We start from the raw sequence: 19,787 nt of genomic DNA, 5'->3' as shown, positions 1-19,787 counted from the left end.
AAAAAAAAAATTATTGAAGATAATACGAAGTATTTATCTATGTAAAAAAATAAATAAATAAATAAATAAATAAATCCCAGAAGTACATTGCAATCATTGATAAACTCTTTTCAACTTTTGTTAATTGGTTAATGGAAGTTGTAAATAGTAATCCGTAGTAAAAACTGACTCACAGTAGACATTTCAAAGTAAATTTCTTGGTATTCAAAACTAATCTGCTTTTAAGTAATACACTTATACCAGATTATATTGCCTCAAATGAGGAAGGTCCAGAACAAAATTGGTGAAGGGGCTAATCTTGACTATGGGTTACAAACTTAAGATCTTACAATGCCTTTACCTAGGTATACATCTTTGCTACTTATGCTAAAATTACAACAAAAACGGACATACAGGGCGAGTATATGGCTCCAAGGGAGGCTGACATTCACAGTAATGAATACAGAAAAACAGCAGGAAGGGCACTCGTTCTACCTGAACCTACAGCTAGCCATCAATGTCCTCATGCATGCATCTCTTGAGTTCATGTTCCACCATGTTTCGTCCAGATTCACAGGCAGTCAGTATAGAAGACACAATGTTTTTCTGCAAATCTTTGTACTGTATTGCTAATTGTACATCCCACTTCTCACTTAACCTTGCAAAATGCAAAACATCAGCTTTAGGTTCAACATCTTAGTGTTTAAACATGTGCATTAAATAGTTTCTTCGGAAACTAACCTGTCTTCCAGCACTGAGTCATCAAGATTTTTCATCATGCCATCAAAAATCACATAAAGGTCATCAAGAACCTTCTTCTCAGTTTCCAAGCTTTCTTGCAACTGATACAATAATAATAAGCGAAAAGTGGGTATGAGCTTCCAAATGTGAAATCAGGATTCAAGACAGCCTTAAGCAACACAAACAAATTTTGTCCATCACAACCTCGATGAACCCAAAGACTAACCTCTATAATTCCCCTATAGCATCCTCAGGATACCAGAAACACCCTCGTGATGAACAGAAAAATTCATTACAGTTAATAATAGGGTAAAGCTACTACACAATTACCCAGCTTCATTGCTTGAATACCATCTGAATTCCAACAATACACCTCCTAATAAAAATGTCTGAGGTTGTGGCATTAATTCATACGAAGTATTAGCTAAGTAGATGACCTTATGATGTTCAAAGTCAGACAAAAGCAAATCATACCAGTGTCATAGTATGCAAGCCAGGATTCACAGCATTCCGTAGATGCTCCAAAAGTGGTGATGGCAGTCTATAGTAAAAGAGGCCTTGGTTGGTCAAAACTGAAAGCCAAGTACCCCTAACCATGTGTTTGGTATCATCTTGACAGCCTTCCTCAGAAGAGCAGTCTGAGCCTTCTTCAATATCTACAATGAATTCAATATCAATAAAAAAATTCAAGAAAAATGTGATATCATCCCAACGGGAGATTATAATAGCTCTGAATAATCAGAAAAGAGCTCTAACTACATTTATTGTAGAGCATCTGCAAAACTCACCAAGCGGGATAATATCATAAGGGTTCACTTCTTGTGGTTGAAACCCATAGAAGGTGAGCAGATGAGAACTAGATAGATTTCCATAGCTCAGATAGCATTGCTCTCCCCTATTGCATGGTCTTGAGAGAGGAAATTTGAGAGAGTTTGTCACTGAGTCTACTTTTCCATAATGCAGAATATGTGGGCAAACCTGTAGACAAACAAGATCATATTTACTGACATTCAGAAAGAGATTGGCTGTGAGCCCATGACTCAAATGGAAGCGATAAAGAGGCATCCAAAGATAGGTTATGCTGCTTTCTGGTTATTAACTTTTTAAGGGAGTTTATCCAAGAAAGATAAGGAAAACTTCTAATTGATATCAGAAGCTCAGATAGTTGATCCAACAATGATTCATAAATGGATTTTTCCATATTTTTAATTCGGAGCAATTGAGTAATAAAATATTGAAGGTCAATCTGATAATTGGAATACGTTAACAAGATGATAACTACACATCACCTAGCCAACTGAATTGCCCAAAAGTATGCAAGGGGAGACCTTGTGAAAAAAAAAAAAAAAAAAAACAAGGCGAATTTCAGACAGGGTGAGTGTATGAATGGATGGGATTTTCTTCTAGTTTCTAGTCTTTCTGCAACTTGAGGATGTAACTGGGTTATAACTAAGAGTAACTAATACTATGATTTAGCCGTGTGAAAAGCTGGAAACCAATTTTCTGAAACCCTTTCTAAATTAATACTTGTACGACAAAACAAGAGAGTGAGAAGAAAAGTGAACATACAGAGTGGTTTAGAAAACCTGCAACGGGGATCAAACATGTCTTCAGCTTTCCATCGGGAAACATAATTTTCATGGAATTGGAGTACCATAGCTCACATGCCCATAGGTACTGCTCCCATGTGTATAACTCTGGTGAGAATAAACCAGGAAAACTCACGGAGAGAGCAGGAAACAACTGATCATATTCAGAACGCAAATGCTGCAATGAACATATAGACAGATATGTAAGCAACAGGTAAAATTGTAAAAGTAGAGAAAAAGCAGTAATAATACTCTCGCCATCTTAAAGATAAATGTCCCTTTATTTTCCTTGTCCCAACTATGTCCCCTCTATATTCTTTCCCTACTCCAATTATACAACCACACAATTGGTCAAATCCTACTCAATATATACTCTTTTTAAATAAAAAATTCTCCAAGGACATTATCTTTGTGAGAAAAGAAATATTTAGTTTGGTATGGTTCAATGTCTGAACTCGGAAAAAAGCAAGTGTCAACAATGGTGAAGCATTGCTGCAGGGCATAGTAGTCATATAATACCACATTGTAATGAAAATACAAGAACCCTTCAAATTTATAGACCTGGGACATTCTTTGTTACAATTCTAGTACTCTTATTTTTCACGGACAGTAAGCAAACCAATGTCCAAATATGCAAAAATCTGAGTTGCTACAAATTATAAATCCAAAGAGATTTTTTATCAGTATCAGGAATTCCTTTAACCAAAGTTTATAGACCTGGGACATTCTTTGTTACAATTCTAGTACTCTTATTTTTCGCGGACAGTAAGCAAACCAATGTCCAAATATGCAAAAATCTGAGTTGCTACAAATTATAAATCCAAAGAGATTTTTTATCAGTATCAGGAATTCCTTTAACCAAAGTTTATAGACCTGGGACATTCTTTGTTACAATTCTAGTACTCTTATTTTTCACGGACAGTAAGCAAACCAATGTCCAAACATGCAAAAATCTGAGTTGCTACAAATTATAAATCCAAAGAGATTTTATATCAGTAACAGGAATTCCTTTAACCAAAATGAAGCAGACTATTGACACTGACAGAATTTGACAAAATTTTGTATACATTTTTTACAAGACCAGTAAACTGAATTAAGCAATTCAATGTACATATATGCACAGAAATGAGTGTTAATATATATTTTAATTCCAAAGAGAGCTTACTTATCTACTCCATTGCCCACATTAGTTCCACAACCTCCTTTAACCACAACGAAGCAGAAATACTATTAACTAGATTTTGAAAAATAGCAAAATAACATTTTAGACAACCTGCTTCGCTTGTAATATCTCTTCTAAGGCCAAGGTTCCATCCAAAACTATCGTCGCCTCCACACCAAAGCTCAATCCTATTTGAAAGAATACACATGGATTTGATGAGATCACTATAAATAGTGTGAGAATTTTTTGTTAAGATTCGGGGGATCAGTTAGACAAGATAAAGCTGGTAGAACATAGGAGATAAATTCTTAAAAAGTAATCTCCTAGATGCTAATCATTTAGCTTCCAGGTGATTATAATGAATGGATAATGTAAAGCTTAAAACATTTAAGAAAAGAGTTAGGCAGCAGGACAAACCAGTATTAAACTGTTTGGGAAGTGCATCAAAGTAGAATTTGTACTTCGAGTCAATGTTGTGCCTCTCCCTCATACTCCACAAGAACAACATAGTTTCAGCAGAAATGCCATCTATCTTTTCCAAAATATGAATCTGAATAGAAAAAGAATACAAAGTTATTATTATTTTCCCTCATATAACAATAACAACATAATGTATCCAACTGTTTATTAAATCACGTAATTCAGAAGGTGCTGAAGAATGGAGCACTTTGAGTCATAGTACATGTATCGATGTATATAGTTTATGCATATGTAATCCTTTCACCAATTGAAGCATACCATGTCAGATTCATAGACAAGGTCTTCTGAGATAATAACAGAGATAGGTATCTCCAGAGCTATGTCTCCAACCCCAAGGTCTTCTGTTGCCAGTGCTCCTCTCCCAGCTCCTTCAACATCTAGGTTGTCACAAAATGTAAACATCAGCACAGGAAAGCATTGTAAGCAACTTTCCTAATACAATACCTCTGAGTTGAATAAATTTAAATTAGAGCATTCCTGACATACAAGCTATCTGCAGCTTAGATATGAGACCATGGCTTTCAGCCCAACTCGTAAGATGCTTCTCACTGTCACATGCTTCCTTTACCATCTCTGTTTCCAATTTATTTTTGTTCCCAAAATTGAAAGTTCTTGAGATAATTGCAACTCGTAGAGCTTTCAGTGAAGCATTAGTCACATCACTTTTCCCACTATGATCAACTAGAGAGAGGACACAATTGAGAGCCTCTAACTCATTTCGAGGACTGTAAAATTCTTCTGTTATACCCTCATCTAAAGCACTAGCACCAAAATAAAGCTCCATCTGCACCAGAAAAAAGTTAGCTTTTCAACATTACCGATAACATAAGTTCTAGAATATTTAAGCATTTTGATGAGCTTATCATCCTGTACTAGAGCAAACATACAAAGTACTGCATGGACAATATGAACATAACATAGAATGGATACTTTAGCTTTCATGCTGAATTGAAATGAACTATTGACAGAGCCATTTCTAGTCTACAACCGAGTTTAGATGTATATACTTAATAATTTTAACCAATAAACCACTTACCTCATTCAAGTGGATTATCCGAGCTCTCTGAAGCAAGGCATCCAACTTGACTTTCAGACTATGAGGAACTAAAGTCTTCTGCAGGTATACATGGTCACTTGGACCGAATCCCTTATCGTTAAGCAATTTCTGTAATAAAAAAGAGACCCCATAAGTTAGCACAACAATCCAGATAACCATGTTTATTCATGAATTAAGCACACAGAATTGTCTTCAGGCATCTCGCAAGCCTAAAACCAAAAAACCTTGATAAGAACATAAGGATAAGCCAACTCAAACACTATCAAGTAAAAACAATTCAAAGTGCTCTGACTTCATTGCTTCTAAAAACAAGTCTCACTCCATCTAACACCCTTAAAACTCCCTATAACATGACTACTACACATAAATACACCAGTCAATGACGTTCCAAGAAACAATTCCGTCAAATGATCACATCTAGAAAGTAATGCATTAAAATTAGGTCATTAACAATCATTAATTTGATCATGGATCAAACTGGTCAAGCCCTCGAGTCATAACACAGTTCCTAGTCCTCCTACATCAATACATCATACCAGTTTTACCTAGTAACTTAACAGATGAATAATCAAATCAAGAATAACAAGTCAGCAACTAATTCAAATAGCCAAAAGCCGAAAAAGGCAAAAACTACAGCACTCAAATAAAGAAATGAAACACACAAATTCATCCTTATTTTTAAATTCAAATTCTGATAAAATATTTACTCACAAGTTTCTTTTCAAACAAAGGGTCATCTTCAGACAATTCGACAACCAAGAAACAGTCATCAGTCCCACCTACATTACTTGAAGAAGACGGCTGAAATTCAACAAAGATCAAAGTTAGTAAAAACACATTAGAAAATAAACAAGATTTACAACAAGCAGTTAATTACATAAACAATGTTGATTTCAAACACCCAAGAAAACCCACATTCAAATATAACTCATATTTGCCCACCAACTGTTTGATAAAAGTACATACATTATTAGAACAACAAATTCAAAGAAAAACTTAAGAAATTTCAAAAGGGTTCTCATGTTTTGCTTTTAACATACCAATTTCTTTCTGAAATAGTAATTTTAGTAATAAAATGAGCAAGAAAACAGAGGATTAAAGGGTTTATTCTTTAAGACCAGTTCAAAGGAATTCAAACAAATGGACCCAAGAAAATTGGAGTTCATCAGATTATGGGTAAATAAAATGAACCCAGAAAGTTACAAAATATTGGAAATTACAAGATAAAAATGAGCTAAAATTGTAGCGATTTTACCTGATTATCTTCAATGGAAACCACCATTGTTGCGAAATATTTGAGCAGAGTTTAAAGGGAAGAAGAAAAGTAAAAGAATGTCAGTGAAGTTTAGCGTCTCTTAAACTAAATTTGATGAACTCGAAAGCCCTCCAAATGCTGAGAAATGGTTTTCAAGATTGTTTGTCAAACTTTGTTTAACTAGTTGTGATTTGATTTTACTCGTGTAAGGCCAAGTTCTTTTGAGCTTCTGGCAGAGCGGAGCAGAATCGAGCCGAGCAAAACAGATTTCCTTATTATTATTATTATTATTATTATTATTATTATTATTACTACTACTATTACTATAACTATTATTAATATTATCGCATTATTATTAAATATTAATTTTTATTATAATAATTATTATATATTATAATTATTATTTTTATTAAAAATTAATAATTAGTATTATATTTAAATATTAGTTATATCTTTAAATATTAATTTATATTATAAAAAATCAATTATTAGTATTATTATTAATAAGTATTATTATTACTATTATTGTCATTATTTTTTTTTTTGAGAAAATATTATTGCCATTATTATTATTATTATTATTTATTATTATTATTTATTATTATTATTATTATAGTTCAATATTAATTATTATTTTAATTATTAAATATTAATTATTAATTAATTATTATTATTATTATTAAATATTAATTTTTAATAATATTATATTGTTGTTATTATTAAATATTAATTTTTAATAATATTACTATTATTAAATATTAATTATTTATTATTATTATGAAATATTTATTATTATTATAATAATGATTCAATATTAATTATTATTATTATTAAATATTAATTATATATTGTTGTTATTATTAAATATTAATTTTTAATAATATTATTATTATTAAATATTAATTAATTATTATTATTATAATAATGATTCAATATTAATTATTATTATTATTAAATATTAATTATATATTGTTGTTATTATTAAATATTAATTTTTAATAATATTATTATTATTAAATATTAATTATTTATTAATATTATGAAATATATATTATTATTATAATAATGATTCAATATTAATTATTATTATTATTATTAAATATTAATTATTTATTGTTGTTATTATTAAATATTAATTTTTAATAATATTATTATTATTAAATATTAATTATTTTTTATTATTATTATTATTATGAAATATTTATTATTATTATTATAATGATTCAATATTAATTATTATTATTATTAAATAATAATTTATTATTATTATTATTATTAAATATTATTATTATTATTATTATAATAATTCAATATTAATTATTATTATTAAATATTAATTATTTATTATTATTATTAAACATTTATTATTATTATTAAATATTAATTATTATTATAATAATTCAATATTAAGTATTATTTTTAAGTACAGCAGAGCAGAGCAGAGCAGGGCAGAGCAGAGCAGAGCAGATTGAAGTAGAGCAGAGCAGAGCAGATTGAAGTAGAGCAGAGCAGAGCATAGCAGATTTCAGCAGAGCAAAGCAGCTCTAAAGAACGGGGCCTAAGTCTTAACTCGATTTGAACCTTCCTAGTTAATAGTTCGGACTTCGGAAGTGTTATGTGAGTTGTTCTTTTTTTTTTTTTTTCTTAAATCAAAAGAGAACTTCATAAATAAAAGGCAAATTACAAAGTTGGAAGGAAATAAATTGCATTAATTATGTGAGTTGTTCGAATTGTACTATTTTTAAATGGTTAATTGGTATCGATGATTACGTTAATGGCATTAATTTTGTTTTGGGTTTGTACAAAATAATGGTTTTATTGGGACAATGATACACATACATTGAATGTATGTGGTCCCAAGATACATTACCAATTAAAAATTGACAACTCATCATTAGCTAAAAAAATGAGAGAGAAAATTGAGAGGAAAAAGTTTTTGGTTTTTGGCACCATTTACCATAAGAAGGCAAGACAAATTTCATTGACGCCAAATAATCTTTCTTGTTACTAAAAAAATATTTTAGATTACTAAAATATACAATTTTGTTACTGAGAAAATAGCATCTTAGTCAACGTCATTAATGAAGAAAGATGTTTATTATAAGAATCGAATAATACTTCATTTGACGATATTTTACAGACTATAAATCAAAATATTATTATAAAAAAACCAATGGAATTATTTTTTAAAGATCTTTTTATAGACATCTATATTGATATATTTTCAAAAAATTTATAAAGTTGAACAATTTTAACTTTACTATGTTTGTTAACTTTTTAAAAGAAGTGTTAGTAATTGGTCATTATTGTTACTACAAAATTTTCAAACATAACAAAAAAGTACAGATTATATTTTTATTACATATAAGGAACTATATAAAATTAAATAGGTGTTAGCTATAATTATACAATTATCAAGTGTTGTACTGATTAATTCATACATTGGAGGGTTTTATTCATTTCTTGAAGGTTTTTAATCAAATAATTGAGAATTAACATGAAATCACAAAAGCTAAGGTTACACACAAATTATTATTACTTAATGCTAAATACTCCCGTGTATTTATAACTTATCTTTTTTTATTTGCGTTATTAAATAAGTTGGTTTAATTTTTTTATTTGATTTTATCATATTTACGTATACTAGTTTACTCATATTATGTTTCAAAAAAAAATTTACTCGTATTAAATACGTGGAAAAAGACTAGTTTGCTTATAGTATCAATAAATACAAAATGTTAATAAAAACAAGTAGTGTTAGATACAAAGTCTTAATAAAATAAATACAAAGTGTTATTAAAAAAGGATGCTTTTTTAAAAAATAAAAAAGATGCTTTTTTTTTTAAGGATGAATTATATGCTTGTAAACATCAAAATTGAAACATTATTGAGGCCTTTGAGAGTTACAATCTAAGTGTAGTAGATTTACTTTATAGATTTAAAGATTTAAATAAAATAATTAAGAGTTTAAATCGAATCATGATTGGTTACACACAATATAATTATTGTCACTTATTGCTAAATATCCCATGTGTTTACGACATATTTTTTTAATAATAAGTTATTACTTTTCGTTTTTTAAAAAAAGGTTAGTTGTTACTAAAAAAAAGTGTCATATATGAATAAAATATATAGTTTCGAATACTATATTTTCATTTTTTGTTACCATATAATTATGTGATTAAGGAAACTATACTAAAAAAAACTGTTGTGATTAAGGATGACATACAAACCCGGTACCAAATTTAATGTGTAACAATTTATGAGCAACGTGTTAGTAACCAACATTGTGACGAAAAGAAAAAAGATTTCATATAATGAAAGATAGTCAAACGGCACTTACAAACATTGTGAGATATTCTGATATTCACCATGTAAACATTTAGCAAACAAAATATAGTACTCTTCATTGCATCGTCGGTAACTAATCATATACTTACAGTTTTCACATCAATGGTTAATATTGATGTGAAGCTCGATTACTATATATTTACTTATTCAACTTTATTTCTTATGACTTTTTAGTGACTGTGTCTATTTCACATCATCCATAAGTTTAAACACTTGTCGCCTCTTTTTCTCGGACATGAAAAAAATTTAAACAAAAATCATTACACTTGATCAATATAATGTTGCCTTATTTCCTATAATGATTAATGTGCTTTATTAAGTTAAATTATTAAGGGTAAATTGATAACTTTGAAAATTATAACTATGGTCTATGTATAATATTCAAAGTTTGAAAAATTATTGAGAAGTATATTCAATATATCAATTTATTACTAATAATTATATGTTCACAATTTTATTTGGGTTTTGTTGTTACTACAAAAGTGTATTTATAAAATATAACTTACTCATCACAAGATTTAGGATACAATATTTGTTACTATCTTTGTAAATATCAATTGGAGGGTAAGGACAAATAAAATTTGAAAAAAAGGTAACTCATGTTCTTGTGAGGGATCGAACTAGGAGACAATATTTCATCGGTGCAAATTTATGTTCATCATTAGTAATCAAGATTGCAAGATAAACATCGACATTTGTAGGATTTTTTTTTTCTTTGTTAATAATAAGTAGTGCTACGTCTCTTATATTTGGTTACCAAACATAATTGCTTATGTTACTAAACAATCTGCTTGTGTTACTAAATAAATTAGTAAGTTAAAGTGTTTAATATTATCGAGATTTTTTTGCCCTTTTCGCCGACCTTTTTTTTTCCAGCCATTATTGAGGTCATTCGACTCTCATTTTTTTACTAACAAATACGACTTTGACCACTTTTGTTACTTTAATAATTATTGTATTTCTACACAATTTCAAATTCAATAGAAAACGGGAAGAAGAAGAAGCAAATGACCCATTTCAATAGTTCAATAGAAAAAGTAGAAGAACACTAATTTCAATTGTTGTAGATAATTAAATGATGAAGATTAACTCAATTAAACCACAAACTATATTACACATTATCTTCTAGATATGACTTTTTTACTTTTTTTTTTCATCTTCCATGGCGGCCACTGTAGTTCATGGTGTTTGACTATTGAAGATGAACAAGGTTTTTTTTATTATTATTTTTTTTTTATTTCTAAAATAAAATGTTGTCATGTAAAATAACTAATAGGCGACTATCATCAATGTGATCTTATTTACTAGACAAATATATTATACAACAATATGTATGTATGTGGGAAGGTAAAGACAAACAAAGCAGAATAAAAATTTTCAAGGCTAAGTGTTTCTTTGCATTTTTACCGAAGAATCAAAGAACCATAAAAGATGCAAAGAAACACTAATCCAATTAGAAGAGGGTTATCTTTTCTTCAAAGGGTCATCAGACTCATCACGACTGCAGTAACACTTATGCAAAGAAACACTAATGCCAAGAAATACTAATTCCATTATACATTTTTTTTTTTTTTAAAAAATAAAATTTATATTGGAAATGACAAAAAAAAATTTGAAATTCAAAGTTTAAACTAGAAATTTATTTGAAATTCAAATAAAAATTTCATATATAGTGGATTTTGGGGCCCATTTTACTAACAAATAAAATGCTGCCATGTCACAATGCATGTGGGAGCTACATACATTCAATGTATGTGTAGCTTTTTCAGTTTTATTAGGACTTTTTTTGTGTTTAGATTGAGTAAAATCAATTTCATGTGAGAATCATATTCTTTCAAGTCAATTGGGAAAACACCAAAGACATTTTAGAAAACAACACGACAGTATAACCATGGTTTTTTTTTTTTTTTTTTTAAATACGAGTACTCTTTTAAGTCTTTAATTGGGATGTGTAGTCACAATTTCATGTTTTTTTGTTCAATTGCTGCCTTGAAACTTGGAAAAAAAATAATGTCATAAGTAGTTTAGATGAAATTCTTTAATGATAATATGACATGTATCCATCAATAAAATTAACAATGACTTATATAAAAGTGCATCTCATCTAAATCCTAACTTAAATACGGAATAAAAAACTTTTGTGCACGAGTGACAAAATAAAAACAACACAGTAGATATTGTAATATGCGAATAAATACACGTTCAAACTAATTTTCTATCGTCCGGTAAGATACTCCGAATTTAATAATCATTGATCCATTTTTAACAAATTATTAGACCAAAGTTAAAAGGAAATAAATCATAACCTCATTAACTCCTAGTTATAATTTACATCAAAACATAGAAAGAAAAATCATGGAATAATACCGAATAACACTCTCCTTAATGTTGATTCTCTGACTATGAAGACTAACTGTCGAAGTGGGCCCCAACTCCAAACACCCCAACCAATGACAACAATGCTGACTGAGTGAGTTGGCAGTACTACTTCGTACGGTCATACTCTGCTCCAACTCTGTTACCTTATATTTGTGAGCAGATACAGATGATTATCACCCTTTTTTAGTGAGAGAAAACTTATCAAAATTGATCTGATTTTAGAGTGAGAAACAGTCACACAAAAAACACAGCATTTTACTCGTACATTAATACTCATTTTAACCCATAATTCAACCTCAAACAAGGTTATCTCCCTTTTGTTGCTCTGTTTCTCTTGTTGTTGTTGTTGTTGTTGGGCGCTGTTGCTGTTTATCTTGTTGTTGGTATGGTTCACCATGTCGCCATGTCTGATATTCCTGAAGTTTCTTGCTATTTGTTGTTGTCAACGATGATTTTGTGTTTGATTACACATGTAACTATGTTGGTATTTTTGTTATTATTGTGTACTCCGTATGATATACGGAGTAATAAAATCAAAATTAGACATTACTACGGATTTTTTAAAGAACCTTTTTTTGGGTAATTGGTTAATGAATTTGTTATATAATGATTACTCCCTTCGTCCCAAAAAAATAACTCTTAGAGTCTTAACAATCACCATTGCATGTATTTTTAGGGCCATATCTCATAAATGGGTTATTAATACTTATTTTACTAAAAAGGTAGATGCGGTAGTAGTAAGTGAGGAAATAAAAAACGATTTTTAGTGAGAAAAGATTTTAGTACCAAACTTATTATACTAGTAGATTTTTGGAAGTAGAAAGAGAGGTAGGTTATTATGGAATTAATGAAGTAGCTATTAAAGCTCTAATTTTTATTTTATTTTTTCCACATATGCAGGGTTGACAATTTCTGCAAACGAGCCATGAGTGTGTATAGCATGATGAATCCGACTTTAGTTCTTTTAATGTTGGGTATGATCTGTGTGACCACTACTTCAAGTGATATAGAGATCGTCTCTTCTCTAAGAAAGAGCCTAATCCGAAGAAAAGATACAATTCCTAGCTGGTTTAACATGGATACACCCGTCTGCAACTTGACAGGTGTGGAATGTGGAGGATCGAAAGTTGTTCTTAGGCTTAAGCTACCTTGTAGCTCTTCCGCGCTAAAGCTTCCAATTCCTAGTAGCATAGGGGAGCTAAAACATCTGAAGTTTCTTAATCTCAGTCAGTGCGGGTTGGTGGGTGTCATTCCTGCAAATATATGGAGCCTTGAGGAGCTTCAAATTCTGGACCTGAGTCACAATAAACTGTCTGGAACTCTGCCTTCAACAGTGTCCAGCCTGAAAAGTCTCAGGTATCTTGTACTTGATGATAACAGCTTTTCTAGTCACTTGCCTTCGACTATTGGCCTTCTAAGTGATCTTATTGAGCTTTCGGTTAGTACCAATCTTTTCTCTGGGAAGCTTCCGCCAGAACTTGGAAATCTGTCGAAGTTGGAGTCTCTTGATCTTAGTAAAAACTCTTTCTCTGGTTTCCTCCCTTCAAGTTTGGGTGACCTTGCTAGTCTCTTGTTCTTTGATGCTAATTCCAACAGCTTTAGTGGTCCTATCTTTTCTGGGTTTGGAAAGTTAACGAGCCTTAAGAAGATTGATCTCTCTAGTAACTCCATAAGTGGACCAATACCAAAGAATATCGGGAAACTGAAGAACCTAACTTCAATAAACTTGGTGAACAACAGCATCAGTGGAGTAATTCCATCCTCTATTGGCAAACTCAAGGCGCTTCATGAGCTCAGAGTCAGGAATTGCAAGCTTACAGGTGCCATACCCAGTAAATTAACTGAACTACCTAACTTGGCTTGCTTGGATATCGGACAAAACTCGTTTGTGGGAGAATTGCCAGCAAACATTGGAAATATGACCCATTTACAAAACTTGCTCGCTGCAAATGCTGGATTGAGTGGGAGCATCCCTGGACAGCTGGGTAACTGTAAGAGCCTTGAGATTTTAGACCTTTCCCGCAACTCTTTCTCTGGTCCTTTACCAGATGGTCTTGCAGGGATGGAATCAATTAAAACTCTGAAGCTTATTTCCAACCGCTTAACAGGGATGATCCCTGGTTGGATTTCAAACTGGAAGCAAGTGGAATCTATAACGATGGCTGAGAACCTCTTCACAGGGTTTATGCCGTCACTCAATCTGCAGAATCTAAAGTTGCTTGACATGAGTTCTAACATGCTTTCTGGCGAATTATCTTCAGAAATATGCAATGTGAAGTCAATAGAAAATTTGTCATTGCCAAACAATAACTTCACTGGAAGCATTGAGAAGACCTTCAGGAACTGTAGTGGCCTGAAAGATTTGATATTATTTGGAAACAATCTTTCGGGAGAGTTACCTGATTACTTAGGTAGTCTCCCTCTGACCACCCTAGTATTGTCAAACAACAGATTTCATGGAAAAATTCCTGATCAGCTATGGGAGTCGAAATCTCTTGAGGCAATATTTCTTGATGATAACTTTCTTTCTGGAAAGATTTCTCCAGCTCTAGCTAAGGTTCAGACATTGCACAGACTGGAATTGGGTGATAATTTTTTTAAAGGGACCATCCCAGCTTCCATTGGTGAATTGAGGAACCTCACCAACCTTTCTCTGCGCGGTAACCAGTTGACAGGAGAGATCCCTGAAGAACTTTTCAACTGTACAGGCCTCATATCCTTGGATCTTGGTTCAAACAACCTTATTGGTCATATTCCAAAGTCCATTTCAAGATTGAAATTGCTGGATAATTTGGTATTATCCTGGAATAATTTTTCAGGTCTCATACCAGAAGAGATATGCTCTGGATTCCAAGAGATACCCTTGCCAGATTCCGAGTACACTCAGCATTGTGGTATGCTTGATCTCTCCCACAACAAGTTTACGGGTCCAATTCCTGCATCAATTGGTCACTGCTTTATAATCAGGGAACTGTTATTACACAACAATGAGCTAAACAGCATCATTCCTTTTGAGTTATTTAGTCTTTCCTACATGACCACGCTGAATCTATCTTCCAATCATTTAGCTGGTCCAGCCATACATGAAAATTTCACGTTGAAGAATCTTCAGGGCCTTGTTCTTTCCCACAATAGGCTTTCTGGTGCTATTCCTGATAACATGGCCTCATTAATGCCTCGTTTAGCTGAGCTGGATATATCATGGAATTTTCTCAGTGGTTCATTGCCACCATCCTTGCTAAGTATTGAAAGACTGTTCTACCTGGATATCAGTGCAAATTCTCTTTCGGGGACCATCCCTTGTCACTTTGCATCTCCCAGTTCGCTTGTTCATCTAAATGCTAGCAATAACCAATTTAGAGGCCCCCTTTGTGACTCTCTTTCAAACCTAACTGCCCTCTCCTATCTTGACCTGCACAGCAATGCTTTGACAGGAAACCTTTCCATCCTCGATATCAAACCTTGCTTCTTTGACATATCTAGATCTTTCTAGTAACAATTTTGAAAACTACGTTCCATGCACCATCTGTGGCATTGAAGGTCTCTCCTTCATCAATCTCTCTGCCAACAAATTCCTGGGATTTGTGCCCAAGTCTTGCACTGAGCATGCTGAACCATGCTTAGCTTCTGCCCATCGACCAACTAAGACCCATGCTTGGGATGCCATGATTGGGGTTATAGTATTTGTCCTTCTTGTTCTAGTCATCTATCTGGGTAAACAATGGATATTGAGGCGAAATGCGTCACTTCATGACAGTGAAAGACTTGGACTTGTAACGACAGTTGAGCGAGGCATCAATGAGCCGTTAAGCATTAATCTTGGTACATTTGGGCTTTCGCTCACCCGCTTTGATCATGGAGAAATAGTATCAGCCACTGAAAACTTCAGCAAGACACATATGATTGGTGCTGGTGGAGTTGGTACTGTGTATAAGGCATCCCTTCTGGAGGGGCGAAGCCGGCGAGCCATGGCTGTCAAGCGGCTTGATAAAGGACACTTTCAAGATGATCGACAGTTTCTAGCTGAGTTGGAGACTATTGGAAAGGTTCAACACAGAAACTTGGTTCCATTAGTTGGGTACTGTGTCTTTGCTGAGGAAAGGTTTTTAGTGTATGAATACATGGAGAACGGGAGTCTTGATGAGTTGTTGTGGAACCGAGACCCAGGGGTGGAAGCCCTAGATTGGCCCACCCGCTTCAAGATCTGTTTGGGGGCTGCCCAGGGCATTGCCTTTCTGCATGATGGGTTTGTGCCTCACATCATTCACAGGGACATTAAGTCAAGCAACATACTTCTGGATCACAACTTTGAGCCCAAAGTCTCAGACTTTGGACTGGCCAGAATAATAAGTGATTATGAGAGCCATTACAGCACCATTCTCTCTGGCACATTAGGTTATATTCCTCCCGAGTATGGGCTGTCAATGGTGGCGACAACAAAAGGAGACGTATACAGCTTCGGAGTGGTGATGCTGGAGCTGGTGACTGGTAGGGCACCAACAGGACAGGCTGATAGTGAGGGTGGTAATTTGGTAGGTTGGGTTCGTTTGATGTTGGCCAATCAGATAGAAGATGAGCTGCTTGATTCGTATGTTCCACCAATGTGGAGGAATCAGATGTTGAAGATCATCCGTATAGCTCAAATGTGCACCAATGATAGACCTGCAACAAGGCCTGAGATGCATCAAGTGGTACAGCTATTGCATAAAATAGAAGAGTAAAAGAGACAATTAAGTTCCCGTTTTTTGGGAATTTGGGATTCATTTAGTAATCACAATCGTCTACACTTTGTTATCACCAACCTTACTGCTTTCAGCAAAGTAATATTGTAATCAATGACAGAATGTACATATATCTCAATTGAAACGGTTTGATCGCGATCGCATTTTGGTCATTGATTGCTGTTCCTGATCAACATTGCTGTTCATTTTGACCTCATTTCTTATATGGTTATTAGCTGGTAAACTTTGCTTCCTCCAGAAGCTTAGCTGGTGGACAGTGAGCTTAACATAATATCATGTAATATCAGATTTGTTCTGCTATCATAATAAAACTGTATTAGTTGTGCCCAAAAGGAATAAATCTTATTTTATTTTTTTGGTGAAATAAATCGATCTTAATTGATTGAATCGAAATCTCAACATTCGTTACTTAATATTGCTTGATGCATCAAATCATCATTTAATCCCAAAACTCCATTCCAAGAACAGATATGGAGGGAAATGAAGACGATAAAAACAGCAGAACACAACATAGAAGATGAAATAGTGCAGCATATAGCAATGTAGCAGGCTAGCAGAAAGCCAGAAACACATCAGTAGGAATACACCAGCGAAAGGACAATAACATTTCAACATCTTGTTTCTACATTTCAATCATAAACATCATACAGCAGGAAAGGGCATACTTTTCCTCGATACATTTACGTCTTTTAGTTAGATTTGCAGTTACTTAGATCATCAGTATCTTGAAAAAAAAGGCGACGCTTATCTGCAAGTACATCACCCACAATTACAATGAATAAAATCTCCTAGTGTCATCATCGAACCATTGACAGCCTACATAGGATTTGAACCTACATCCCTCTATGCAAGCGCATAGTGCTCTACCTGTTGAGCTAATAGGCTTTACAGTACCTAACAAATCAACACATCATAGGTAGGCATAATTCTGTCAACACAACAGCAAATTCAAGATTAATGTAAATTAATATCACCAGCTCTCACAACTATAACCATTCAACCTTGAATTTCATCGATAAAAGTCGCAATGACTATTGACAACAACATAAAAAATAAAATTAAAAAAATTGCTAAGACAGTAGCTAAAAATTGATCAGCATCATCACCAATAATTGCTATAACAACCTAGTAAATTGGTAAGTAATGATTGACAATTCAATCAAAAATCGGAAAAACTAACAACTTAATCGATCGGTTAATTCAATTACACATGAATTAATCAACAAAAACTTAAACCTAGGTTTTCAGAACTCTAATTTTGATTCAATTACTAGAAAAATATTCTTTAATTGTTCATTTATCCCCCAAAATTACGGAAAACGAAGAACTTTCAAGTATTCAATTAAACATGAATCAATCACAAAAACTTAAAATTAGGTTTTCAGAACTCTAATTTTAATTCAACTGCTATAAAAATATTCTTTAATTGTTCCTTTTATCCCAAAAATTACGGAAAACGAAGAACATTCAAATGAGTAGAGAAGTAACAGCTGCAGAACTACTAACCTTCCGATGAGAGTTACGCCGGAAAATCGTAATGACAGCATATGGTTGCCGGAAAAGAGGGGGAAGGCGGCGATTGGTTGCCGGAGTTATGGTGAGGAGAGAGAAAAGTGTTCGGAAATCGTGAAATGATTTCTGGGGATGGGCCGTGTGAAGAGAGTCAAAACGCGGTCCAATTTGCACGAGACCCGCGTGCACGGATCTACATTCTACGACTTGAATCAATTCAAAGATTTGACTTTTTTTTGATAAATAAATATTTAAATTTATAAATTTGGATTTACTATGATGTCTACGAAATCTTTTTATGGTAAGTAGATACGTTATTCGATCAATACCTAGATAGATATGGAGCTTTTACAAAAAAAAATGAAAAAATTTGATATGGGGAAATCATATAATAATATAGTTGAATTACAAAAAGAGGTCATGATCCAGATCTGTATATGTGGCTAAAAGGACCATTCAACCAGAGCAAACATATATAGCAATGAATCGGATCTATCAATTTAAGTATTGTATTTATCATGTATGTAAAGATTAACATAATGATCATATTAGAAGAGTTTTCCTATTTGAAGTTTATATTAATACTTGTATTTTTTTTCTGGAGAATAAATAAAATTGATCATTTGAATCTCAAAATCCAATCTTTAAAGATTGTCTTTGTTTATTTGATCAAGTAGTTTAAGATATAGGTGCATTCATTCGAACATTTTGACTATCATAAGAAACTGTATCATCATCACAGTATAACCATCAAGCCATGACCTCTCAATTAGGCTACAACCCTTTCCAATACTTGCCCTAACGATTAAAACTAAATAGTCCACCACCATATCCTCAACACAACCATTATCATATCCTTTGATGCAAATGCATGCCCAATTGCCAAGTAAACACAAACATGACTTGATCAAGCTAGGTCATGGTATTTTTATAGTCAAGCTATTTCATAACCTTAACTTAATCCCTTAGACTAGATATAATTTGTCAATAAGACGGTCCATTTTATAAAAAAATAATTAGGGGAAAATTCACGATATTTTACATTTTGATAGACTAGAAACGAAACAAAACAAATACCAACATAATAACTAAGTTCTTCACAATTGAAGAATTGAGCCATCAATTTGAGGCACCAACCTCAGCTCTTCGCCATCCTATCTACTTTGGCTCTTTCATTACTTAGGGCCTGTTTCTGATTGACTGAACTGAACCGAGCTGAACTGAACTGAACTTATTAGAGCTGAGCTGAGCTGAACTGAACTGAACTGAACTTATTAATTAGTGATTTTTAACTACGGATTAATGATCTTTGAATATTTATTATTATATATATGTGTGTATACAAATATACATATTAAAATATTTAAGAAAAATATATTATATAATTAAAATATTTATGAAAAATATATTCATGGAACCCCAAAATATTTTAAAAACATATACTAGATAATTAAAAAATAAAATTTAAAATGACTGATCAGATATGGGAGTCAGTTCAGAGGAATGCCGAGGCAATGGAGCAACTTGTTGGACAAGAAGA

The 19,787-nt window shown here is 32.4% G+C and overlaps 1 protein-coding gene and 1 pseudogene across 1 annotated transcript; one reads left to right on the top strand and one right to left on the bottom strand.

Moving 5' to 3' along the window:
* Window positions 1–321: 321 nt before the first annotated feature.
* Window positions 322–6,390, bottom strand: LOC145578706 (fructose-bisphosphate aldolase-lysine N-methyltransferase, chloroplastic-like). Its single transcript, XM_081636005.1, has 12 exons — window positions 6,264–6,390; window positions 5,720–5,809; window positions 4,988–5,116; window positions 4,438–4,735; window positions 4,210–4,328; window positions 3,889–4,021; window positions 3,583–3,659; window positions 2,290–2,487; window positions 1,509–1,698; window positions 1,195–1,376; window positions 721–821; window positions 322–637 (listed from the first exon to the last, which is right to left on the bottom strand). The coding sequence occupies exons 1-12, from the start codon at window positions 6,288–6,290 to the stop codon at window positions 487–489; spliced, it is 1,695 nt and encodes a 564-aa protein (XP_081492131.1). The 5' UTR covers window positions 6,291–6,390; the 3' UTR covers window positions 322–486.
* Window positions 6,391–12,917: 6,527 nt separating this feature from the next.
* On the top strand, window positions 12,918–17,005 carry LOC145578705 (leucine-rich repeat receptor protein kinase MSP1-like; annotated as a pseudogene).
* The last annotated feature ends 2,782 nt before the right edge of the window (window positions 17,006–19,787 follow it).

The sequence above is a fragment of the Chenopodium album genome, chromosome 14 (assembly GCF_948465745.1).
Source record: "Chenopodium album chromosome 14, dcCheAlbu1.1, whole genome shotgun sequence".
NCBI lineage: Eukaryota > Viridiplantae > Streptophyta > Magnoliopsida > Caryophyllales > Amaranthaceae > Chenopodium > Chenopodium album.
Note: the sequence above shows the minus strand (reverse complement) of the source record. Positions and strands in the feature narration are given on the sequence as shown.